The sequence below is a fragment of the Lissotriton helveticus genome, chromosome 6 (genome assembly GCF_964261635.1).
Source record: "Lissotriton helveticus chromosome 6, aLisHel1.1, whole genome shotgun sequence".
In the NCBI taxonomy this organism is placed as follows: Eukaryota; Metazoa; Chordata; class Amphibia; order Caudata; family Salamandridae; genus Lissotriton; species Lissotriton helveticus.
Window position 1 is genome coordinate 253,230,825 of NC_136067.1, and position 12,313 is coordinate 253,243,137.

A 12,313-nucleotide genomic window follows, 5' to 3' on the forward strand; every position below is an offset into this window, starting at 1 on the left:
TGCAAAACCCAATTGGTCATTCTTGTTCCAGAAAGCATTCTAACTCAATGTTTCTATAGCCTCAGATATGATGAGCATACCTTTTAACAAACGAACATGATGAGTTCTGCTCAATACTGAGAGGACGGTTTTGCTACCTAAGATTTCAGCCTCAATAAGTGTATAGTCTATGCCACATCCACTGAGAACTTCCCACACACCGCAACACAACTTTTGTCATGTGGAACACAACCATCATTGGATAAAGATTATCGAATTTGACTGGATTGCTCATAAAAAAGTCCGCTACAATACAGAAAACACCTTCATCGCAAAAAATTGGCAGGATATGCTGGTCTTCACGCTGAGCATGCACATTTTTGAAATTTTTAGAGTGTGTATACTGATGCGTAGTTTATTACTGGAGATGGTATTACTGGTAAAAACCCAACCTTTTTCAGTGGGACGGTATTCTGGGAGATCAGATCATGAATTCCAGCTCACACAGGAACTGGCTTTTCTTTATCCTTCAGTGCACACCGAATAAGCGATATGATAAATTCGGTTAAATCAGTTTTGTGGATCGCAGCATCAGGTAGAGGAAGATCCATGTAATCAGCTACTTTAAAACTTTGTGGTAGACTCGGACGTTTAGATGTCTTCTAGTGATTTTGCACACATTGGCAAGGCCTGTTGAGATATAATTTTGCAGCTTCTTTTGTTTATGCCTACAGCTGAAACAGCTTGTTTTCTAGCAGCTATTTCATTGGTACTGTCTTGAAAAAGCACTATGGCAGTATCATGTGTGCTGGAAATCCAGACAAAGAAGAGCTGTCTTCAAAATCAAAATTATCAAGAGCAGCAAAAGTAAATCCTTTCCTGGTAAAATGACTTGGAAATGGTGTGTTGTCTGATTCACAAGGTTTTACAGCATGAACTGCTACCTAGTTCCTGGTCTGTGCTATGTCATTATAACTTGTTGATACTCCAGTCCTATTCACTGAAATGATTAGCTCTCTACTTTTGCACTTGTCATAGATTGCGCGGGCAATCATCTGTGTAGCGGGGTTTTCTTTTTGCTGTGATGTAATTCATAAAACATTATTTGGAAAAGACAGTACATTTGTACAGCATAAGCCTGTCGATTTATGGGATTGGTTTCCATTTTTTTGCTTATATCTTCAAAGCCATCATCAATGTTACCGGCTTCTGTTCCAAACTCAAAAACTTTAGTTTGTAACAGTTTTTTGCTTTGCTGATATTAAACAGTAATGTAAAAAATGTTAAGACCACATCGGGCATTCATTTTTGTTGACTTCCATGATTTGTCATTAAGTCCAAAATCTAAATCTTTCAGGACGTATCTTAAAATGGTTTCTGCTAATTTGACTGCATCCTGGGATCTCCTTTTAGCAGCAAGAACTTCAGGAGTCAAATCAGCTGAGAACACCATAAGTGGCTCATTCTTTTTGTTAGACTGACAAAAACAAATTCTGTCATTGTACATTCTCACCAAAATAATCTTAATTTTATTATTATAGATCAATACAGTTTCATCAATGTTGACCATTAATTCTCTGATTTCACTGAGTGTGAACCCGTAGCCAGCACTCAAGTGGCTTTAAGACTCCTTTTGATTTCTCATAGAGTGCAAACTTAACTGAAGGCTGACGGTTACTTTGCTGCTGGGAGCTGTGTTTAGATTAGCTACTCAGCTGAAAACGTCATCTTGGAGGAAACTAGCTGCAGATAAAAAAAGTTTGTCCTTTGAGACTCACATACTCTGTACTTTGTTCTTTCGTCAATCCCTTTGGCTCTTTTTCTGACTAAACCACAGATAACACATTGAAGCTCCTCTGCTTTCTGATCAGTTGTTTTAGGTGGATGAGGGGTAGCTATTGATCTTCTAATTGGATGGGCTTTGGGTTTGGTTGCCGTCGCTTTCTCAGAAGACTTGGATCTTGTTGTGACTCACTGGTTTCTACTAACTTTGACAATTTTTCTTCAGGCTTTTTTCCATTGTATATGACTTTTAGCACTTGTTGTTACAATGATAAAATATTTGATCCTCTTCACCCATCACTTTCAGTCGTTTGTGAACTTGGTCTTGCTGTATTTCTTCAGCATCTCAAACTCTCTTCTGTCCAGCCGCAGTTGATGTTCGCTTTTCTTTCGGATTTGTTTAGTATATGACACATTTTTCTTTGTTGAAGGAGTCATCAAATGTTGTAGTTAGCAACACTGTGTCAGGAGGTAAAGATCCTCTATGACCACCTGCTTCGCTCATGTTTATAAATTTAAATCAATGGAAAACCTGTAACAAAAACAATATTAAAATAAATTACTAATATGATGGCTGAAACCCATTATTATACATCCACCATTTTGGAAAATAGTTTTCTGCTTTTGAGCAGCAGGTTCCCTACCTCCTCACATTACATAGACATAAAGGATAGGTAGATGAAGGTCTTTGCTCTCTCTAGGCAATTCATTGCAGGTGGCAACAAGCTTTATGCAAAAGAAGGGGCTAATCAACTAATTGCTCCTCCAGAGGAGCCTTTTTGCCTGGACAAAGTTGATTAGACCAACAATTACAATGTCCTACTCTACAGATGCTGAACAATCCAAAATTTTCAGATCTTTTCTACTCTAGCCCACATTTTGCCTAGTTACAAATTTGAAAACCTGAAAAGCTTCTCAATCCTATATGTGGATCTTTGTTCCAGAAATGGGAATGGAAAAATTGTGACTTTGGCCTTAACTATCAATATATTTCCCCATTAACGTAGAATGAATTAAAGCCTTTTGATGCATTGGGCTCTTAATTCCCAAACCCAACTCCTTTGTTAAATAGGGTAATATGAAGCTTGCGCATGAACGAAAGGTAGTGATGTATGCACAAATATATCATTTATTGTTTCTAAGACCTGTAAATACCAGATTAACGACCTCAGAAGGGTAAGTCATTTTGTGCTTTACCAGTATTCAAATTTTGTCAGTGGTATGCATCAATTCACTGTAATCACAAACAAATGTAAAGGACCCTCATCCAGGGTCCTTTACAGTTGTTTCTTTTATACCTTCTGTGCTCCCACTGTATGCAGAATGGGATAGAGGATGATATTTTGCTACATTAAACATTATAAACAGAACGCTATAAAAACATTTATATTTGAAACTATCTGTCAGCAACAGAAGGCAGATGTGGTCTGCTGTTTTCATTTATGTGACCTTTTAGCCTGAAAAGTATGGAGCCTAACACAAGGCCTCTCTTCTGAAAAATGTATTTTACTTACCCAACACCCAATTTCACTCTCAACATTTAAAAGCAGGAAATACTATTTTGTCTCTTGTAAATGCCATTTATAGCTGAGCCCTGCTATTGTGCTTACCTTGCATGTCGTACCTTGCAAGCAAATTGGGTCTGTAGATAGACCTCTCATGCTTATTGTCCCTGACTTCCACCCCAGTTTGACAGCTTGATCATTGCCCTGAGTAACTCTAGTTCCTTTTTATGTGTTAAAGCGTTGTCTTAGCATGACCATACAATTAACTTTACACATAACTCTTATGCTGATATTTATGGGAAATTCATTAAAAACTCTTAACCTAATGTTGATCTTGATAAAAGCTATCTTAATGAGTATGATGGTACACTTGCATACACAAATGAAACCGCATCGCTTTTGTCAAATTTGCCCGTCATGAACTCTTCATCAACCAGACTCGAAAATACATACTCAAACAGGCTCTGCAACCTAGGCCCGCGGTAACTGATTGACTGGTCACAAGTGGGGTGGCACGTAGCCAGCAGACAAACGCGCAAACACAAAACTCAGGTCCATCCCCAGATAAGTGCAGCAGCACCACAATGATCCAAGTAAATTGGCCCTAATGAAGCACACATGGCTGTAGGGGTGCCCACATTCTCAAAACACCATCAAGTCAGATGCCGTGTAAAGCTAGTTACAAGCAGCCAATCAAGATACAATACACACAGTAATCATGCGCCCCCTCATGCCGGACATCTGGACACACTACCACTGGCCCAAATTGTGTCCACGCAAGGCAGAGGCCCATCTGCATTTATCAGGGCCCATATTCTTCTTCTGAAAGAACGCCAGATGTACCTTTATTGCTCCCAAAACTGTATATAAATCGCTTAGATTGATTGTACTTTGAGACAGTCCTCAGACACTTTTATTTAAGTTGTGCTCCATGCTTTGTTAAACCAACTGTTCCTGTTTTGTCAAACGCCTCTTGTTTTTGCAAGGTAAATTCCTATTCGAGTAAAACTAAAACATAATTCATTTTATCCAGTTGCACCATAGGAACAATCAGTTATTTCTTTGCATATAACCTCAGATGGGATAACTTTATGTACCTTGGAAAAGATGATCACGTTTGTTTACTTTTAAGTTGATTTTTAGAACATGTTTAGTTATAATAAAAACATAATTTGTCAGCCGCAGAGGTGGTCTACACATGTCCAGATGCGTAAGACCAATTCCCCATGCTCAGCATAACCAATGCCAATAAACGAGTTTCATTGACTGACTATGTAAATAAATCCCACTTATGTTATGTTATGTTATGTTATGTTATAACAAATTTCTTAAGCGCACTGACACCAGAGGTTTCCTGGCGCTGATTGGATTGGGAAAGAAGGGGAGGAAACAGGGGAACAACGAATTTAGTGGGGAAAAAGTGTAGTTTTTAGGGATTTCCTAAAAGAAAAGAGGGAACAAGATGACTTGAGTGCGAGAGGGAGGGAGTTCCACAGCTTAGGGGCTAAGCAAGAAAAGCTTATAGTTATTGTGTTGTGAATGTATGTTATGTGTATTGCTCTAAAGCTGTATTTGTATTTATTAATCATCTGTGAAGAAAACAGCTTTTGTCATTTAAGGGTTGAACCATGATTTATCTTGGAAGACCCTTCAACCCCACTTTGCTCAACTGAACTTTAACCCTGTGCCATGTAAGCAAATCACTTCTAATATATAGACGTCCCTTGAATAACCAACTTCCCATGCTACTGCTAGAGTCAATGCTGTGTGGAAGTTAATTCACTAACATAGACATAGAGGATTTCTGGCCCTCTTCCTTCTCGGGGGTAGTGACGGCAGCAGAATCTGTCCGCAATCTGGGAGTTATGTTTGGCCCAAATTTACAACTGGATGCCTTCGCCAATAAGACCGTTGCCACATGCATGTCGTTGCTCCGTATGTTACGCAAAGTCCTTCCTATGCTCCCAGCTCAGGCCAGACCTGAAGTCGTGCGGGGGATTATTTTAAGGAGGTTGGACTATTTCAACGCACTGCTTTTGGGAGCACCTAAAACATTGGTTGGTAAGCTCCAACGGATACAAAACATGGCAGCCAAGTTGGCTCTCTCTCGTCCGCGCACTGCCTCCTCCACTTCAGCACTGCTTGATCTCCATTGGCTGCCTGTCCAGCAACAGATTCTTTTTAAGGCGTCGTGTTTGGTTTTTAAGGCGTTGCATGGACAGGGACCTGTTCTGTTGCAGAATCTTTTCTCCTGGTATACTGCTCCTCGAACCTTGCGTTCTTCTTCTGCATGCCTGGTAACGGTTCCCAGGTTTCAGAGGTCAAGAAGGGGAGGTCGCTCTTTGAGCTTTGCCGCTGCTAGTCTTTGGAATTCTCTTCCGCTTCCATTGAGGAGCCAAAGCGAACTTCCATCCTTTAAGAGAAATCTGAAAACTTATCTATTTCCAAGAGTAGTGTGATCTCTGTGAGCGTGTGCCAGTTATGTTCTGTCAAAGCGCCAGGATACCCTTTGGGTAATAGTATTGCGCTATATAAGACTGCAATACATACATACAATACATACATATTGTTATTTTTAACAGGTGTATCTGCTACTTATTGGAAAAATTGGCCCATTATCTGTAGTTGAATGAAGCTTATTGAATCCAGTCTGCCTTAATGAATTTTTCTGATTAACATTTGTCATACCCGTCAATGTGGCATTCAAAAAAGTGATCTCTAGTAGCACTTTTTAAATCGGGAGTGGACCTTTTGTAATTAAATCTATATTTCTCATTGTCATGAATGACCATCATCTGTATGTTGTGACCCTAAATTCAAGTAGGAAAAATCTGGCATAAAACCAGGGCCCAGAGGTCTTTTTTGTCACTCTGAATTTGTTATTACCTCATCCCTTATGCCCTCAGTGATAGGTAATAGATATCGGTGTTAATGTGGTTTGCCATTTAACCTGTTCAGTGCTAATGACAAGGTGAACTCGTCATGAGGCACACTGGAGCTGTGCTCATGACAAGGTGAACTCGTCATGTATAATGGGATTCAATAAATGTCAGCGCAGGAGGGGAAAAGCCTTAGCATCCAAGTGGTTAAATGGTTTTCACTGACAGACGTTCAACAACATTTAGTTAAGAACCTTCCCTTTCAGTTTTGTGCTTCTCACCAATGCCTAAGTATAGTTTATCTGCCTTTCTCTGAAGCTTCCGCAAGAGATGTATTTGATCCACTCTTTCTTTGACACTGCTAAAGAAGTTATTTGCTTCACTGCTTCAGATGATCCAGCTGCACATCACCAGAACTATTTTGGAATATAGAGTTTCATGAACTGGAATAACTGAATTTACTGTTAGTCCAGACTTGAAGAGGATTTCTGTTCTCCGAATATGATAGTGGTGATGAATGAGATAATCGATGATGAAATTAATTGTGTTTGTTTTTCAGGACTCTAACAACAAACTCCTTTCCTTTCTGTGATTCTTCTTCATCACGGACCGTTTAGTTATTTTGCGCACCTCCTTGTCTGTTTCTTTCCCAAACTCTAATGCCTCTTTCCAACACACCCTGGTCCAATTTCACAATGTGCATTACTGGGGATATTTTTGCACCTGTCTGATTGCAACAGATGGAAGGTTAATGGTGGGCATTTAACACAGCGCCCTGCTGACATTTTCTCCATTCAAATGGACAGAGCAGTCTGATGGTGTCCTGCGGGTGTGCTGAAAGTCCCCGGATAGCCATAGCTTGTCAGCCATATTGGCGGGTGATGGTCAAGATTAGAGTGTGAGATTGTGCCTATAATGCAACATTTTGTCTCATCTTCTGACACTGAAGGCAAAAGTCACTGCTTAGGGTGACAAAATGCTCCACCAATCGTGAATATTTCAAGTCTGGATCTCGACTACAGGAGTGGGTTAGGAAGGTGAGACTAAATCAGGACAGTACTCTGTTACGAAGACAGTCTCCAAATCATTGTGCTTTAAGAAGACCACGACAGACTTTGGAATAAAATGTGTCTTTTGTCTCTTCAAAGCTGGTACGTGTATTTGGCAGGCTGTGGGAAATTGTCCAGATTATCTGTCTGGGATATATGGTTATACTTCCTGTGTATATATGGTGTTTAGCCGAATGCGTGAGATTTGGATTGAATGCAATATATAGAACATATGGTTCCTATAAGCTACACTACTGTCCAAAGGAAACCGTTTTTGTGATACAACTGTGGGAAATTTCCTTACATGGGTTTTTGTGCAGTGCACACTTCACCTATTCCTTTCATCATTTCTGTCCTGTTATGCAGACCTTTGTCTGCTGGTTGTGGGTACTCTCAATGGCAACCTTCTGTAAAGCCATATCTAGCCCATACTTCTTTCAGCTCTTTGGATACCAAGTTATCTCCTAAAAATGCCATGTTTCTAACCTGCTGTGTTTTATAACAATGTTTTTTTCTCATGTTATGGATGAAGAGCAAGCAAAGATGTGCCATATACCCATAACAAATCTGGTAACCAAATAGTGCTAATATTTTAATGTTATGATAATTCTGAGTTTGGAACTTTGTTTTGTCATTCTACAGGTACCTGAGCCCGGAGTTCATCCCACCCAGATCAAGAAAAGACCCTTTCAAATACTATGCTGAACGGAAAGATATGGTAGAGAGACGGAAAGTGCTTAACATTCCAGAGTTCTACCCAGGTTGGTTTAACACATTTTTCATTCATTCTCTATGCTGTCATATTGGTCTATCTCCTGAGGCTATAGCCTATGAAAGATGAGGGCGAGTATGAAACATCCCTTAACAATCTACCAACATAGGGCATAGTAGAAACTGGAGGAGAAGCACCAGAATGTTAATTTATGTGCTGACAGACAGGACTCCTGTAGGCTGTAATGGTAACTTTCAGATTCCTTTTAAAAATATATATTTTTATTGATTTCAATCAGAAGTATGCAGGCAGTTTATTAATGTGACCGTGTGGTCTGTTTTTCAGTTTTGAGAAAGAAATATATAATAAGGAATGTTCTAATTTAATCTGACATTGGCTTTTAGTTAGTCCAATTTTTAAACAAACTCCACGTTTAACTGTGTCTCCTGGCTTGTTTATTCTTGCAAGACTCATTTAATCATATTTGACGTCGTAAAGGAAGGAAGAGGAAAAGAAAGCGGAACATAAGAGGGAAAGAATTAAAGAAATATGTTTGTGATTATGTGGAATTTTACTTTTATCTGAAGCATGTACTACTACAAGACCTAAATTATACATTATATGAATTATATAACAGTGGGAGTACGGGGAAACGTGATTTTCTTCCCTAAAGGTAGTAGAAGTTAAAATGATTTGCGCTGGTTTTGATAATTATAGAAATAAGTCTAATCTCGTCCATAGTTCAGTGCATTGCAGATTGTTAAAGTGAGATTGTACTCTCCATAAAGTGTCCCACTGTCTTAATCTATCGTTGATTTTAGGGATGTATGTAAAAGCTGAAGGGTGTCATTCAGATGGCATTCACCTCTTCTGTGCTTTTGACTCTGTAAACCATGTAAAACTATGGGACCTGCTAAGATCCATGGGAGTTGAACAAGCGTTGGTTGGTCTTCTTTGTCGACTGCACTGGGACACCTTTGTAAAGGTGCGTACTCCCAAGATGGAAACCGCACCATAATGGTACATTTTTGGGGGTCAGGCAAGGATGTATCTGGGCCTCCTTCCACTTCTTTCTTTATGTAAATGGCCTGGATGACAATTTCACGAACTGTAGCAGGGATATGCCCAGATTGGGGAGCTAGATATGCCAGTCCTCTTATATGCGGACAATGCTGTGCTTATTGCAAGAAAAGCAAATGGGCTACACGTTTTGTTAGATGGGCTTACCTCCGTTATGAACTTGCTTGAGCTAAAGGTAAATATGTCCAAGTCTTGCACCTTGGTAGCAAGACCTAGAAAACCTAAGGTTAAAATACACGCAAAAGGGTCCTTATTGATAAATAAAGTGGTCTTTTCTACTTAACGTCAGGTCTGTTCAGTTTCAGAGAGCTGTCTATGCATTCTTTCGATTTGCATCAAGACTCCGACATATACCTGTGAAGGAACTTCTTCACATTTATAAGGTAAAAATGCTCTGCAACGGCTTTATATGGAGCTGGAGTTTGGGGGGTACTAACTCCCTCTTACTTCAGAGAGTTGAAGATAGCTTCCTATGTAAGTTGTTTACAGTACCAAGGTCTACAACTAACATAATCTGTCACACTGAAGCAGGGATAAACTGCCTGGAGGATTTGTTTGGGTTGGCCCCAATCTTATGGTAGCATAAAATCTGCCTCAACCGGAGCCTGGATTGTCAGAATCCCTTTTAATTGATTGCCTGGGTCTTGATAATGTACTCCGAATCCCGTGGTTTTTATATTTGAAACATACTCTTCCTGACATGGGCATCCCCCAGTTTTTGTGATAACGCCTGGGTATTGGGTATAGTTTCTAAAGATACCATAAAAACACATATTTAACATACAAGGCTAGGATGTGTCATTTAAAGGAAGAATCATTGAGGACTGTGGTTGCACATTCAGCCCTAAGTGTTTCATTAGGGCCAGAACCATATTTGACTTTAATCCAAAATTTTCAAAACCGATTTTATTTTACTCGTTTAAACTTAGTACTGTGCATTTTATATTGGCTTTCCCAAACCAGAGCAGGTGGTTTGATTTGCTACCTATATGCCATTGCGATCTACACCAACCTCAAAGAACAAGCCACTTTGTTATTTTGCACAATTAATAGCGTTCCTCTTAGAGATGTTTTTTGGCACCCCATCTGCATGCTGCTACATTAGACAACACTATGCTGCCTTGGCATATGCACTGAAACTATTTGGACTCGATATATGCTATGCTGTTTTAAATGTTATCATAAGTGCACTTATGAAAAAGAAGCACTATGGAACCGCTGTAATGCTATACTTTTATGTCCGTTTTAATTTACATGTCCGTTTTATTTTTTGTAATGTATTTGTCGATATTTTTATCGAATTCAATTGTAATTTGCTTTTATGCCCTTAAGCCAAAAAACGTTTTTTTCCCGATTCTACTTGCCCGTCATATCAGTTCCAGTGCATTAAGTCTCTGGCATTGTCGACATTCGGGTTGGTTGATCCCTGACTCCGTAGCTAATTCTATTAAAATTATATAGATGGGGAGGCATGATGTCCTCTTTTCGCTGATATTTTAAATAGTTGTAGAAATGTTGGTAGTATGTATAAGATTTGGACCTTTGAAAAGGCATTTTTCAGCTTCAGAAAATTATAAAAATCCAAATTGGATAAATTGAATCTCCATTTTATGTGGGTAAACGATGGAAGAGAAGAAGTCTCCTATTAAGTGGATACCCTCTCCACATCCAATGTCCTGATATTCTTGTTTTGCCACCTAGCTTTATTTTCTTACTATCCCATATAGGAGCAAACTACGTCTGCCCCAAATGGGGTGATGATCACTTATCTGAAGCTGTGTCTGAAATGATTTCAGAGCAAGAATAGCCATTTAAGAAGTTTTCTGTCCAATCTGAACACCCTCAAAGGAAGTGTTGTTTTTGAAGGATTCAAGAGTAGCTTAATGGCTTGAAGAAATAGAAGGGAAGACAATGGACAGTCATGTCTAGCTCCATGTTTCAAGAAAAGAAATTTGAAGACAGCCCTTTCATCCTAATGTTTCTCTCTCAGGCTCTGATAGAGTGCTATGGCTGCTCTAAATCAAGCATTCCCCAATTCCGTTTTCCACATTGTTGCTTGTAAAAAAAGCCTATGCAAAAGAAACAATTGATGGACGGAATGCTGGACAATGCAAACATTCGACCCCAGTCACACGGATCTGGGTTTAATCCATCATTCTTTTGCTCACCACAACACCCCAGTTTGGACCCAGCCATATGCAAATCAGTGGAATGGCATGGTGAGCAGAAAAACGATGGATTTAGGCCCAGATCTCTGTACTGGGGTGAATGTATGACATTGTTCTGCATTCTGTCCATCAATTGTTCTCTTTGTGTAAAAAAAGGCCATCACATTCTATGAAACACCTTCTCAGCATCTAGCGTGATTGCTGCTGTTGAGGTTAAACCTTTGCAAGCTTGCTGTATATTATGTATAAATATTCCGTTTTTTTTGTCACTTAATAGTCTTCCCTTCATAAAGTCCATTTGTACTTTTAATATTGGTAGGACTGGGAATAGCCTCTTAGCCAGAATTTCAGCCTATATTTTACATTCCTAACTAAAGGATATAGGTCTGTAGCCAGTTAATTCTGAAGGGTTCATCTTATGGAATTAATATTATGGATGCTTTAGTATAAGCGCCTCGTGCTATACTGGTGTTGTAAAAGTTGATAAATAACTTGACAAGATACATTGTCATTAAATCGTTAAACATTTTATAAAATATATTTGGCTGTTCACATCCTGGCCTAGGGCGTTTCCTAGTGGAACAAATTAATTATTCATACACCAGACCTTCATTTGTTCTGACTACATTATATGTGTGATACTGTTCTTCGATTAAAGATAATTAGCCAACATTCTGCCTGGTTTATATCTTCCAATAAAAGCACAAGCGTTTTGTGTATCTATCATGAACTGCTTCACCTTTTGCTATGGTATTAGATTAATATTTTAGAGCTTTAATATGATCAAATGTGATTCTGTTATTACTATTCCTATGTTCTCATTCCAACACTTTAATCTCTCTTCCTAGATTAGATTTAAGTGTATTCAGGCAACTCTAGCCAGCAAACTATATCCTCCTGGACCCTGGTCACGACTGAAGAAACCGCATCGACAATGAAAGGCATCCACTCGGGGGCTCACACAGACCCCTGTATACCACAGAGCCGCCACCACCATCGTACCCGAACTACAACGCACACTCAACACCACCTTCGAGACTGGCACCTTCCCCGGGGTCTGGAAATGCACAGAAATCAGGCCCCTGCTCAAGAAGCTCTCAGCAGACCCTACGGACCTCAATATCTACAGGCTCATCTCACTCCTCCACTTTTTGCCGAA

General features: G+C 39.4%; 1 protein-coding gene across 1 annotated transcript in view; it reads left to right on the top strand.

Annotated features, from left to right (window-relative positions):
- The window catches only part of MRPL19 (mitochondrial ribosomal protein L19), a 75,087-nt gene that overhangs the window by 13,299 nt on the left and 49,475 nt on the right, over positions 1-12,313 (top strand). Inside the window, exon 3 of the mRNA XM_078647697.1 lies at positions 7,837-7,955. Within this exon, the coding sequence (XP_078503823.1) occupies positions 7,837-7,955 (119 nt within the window). The remainder of the gene's footprint in view (positions 1-7,836; positions 7,956-12,313) is intronic.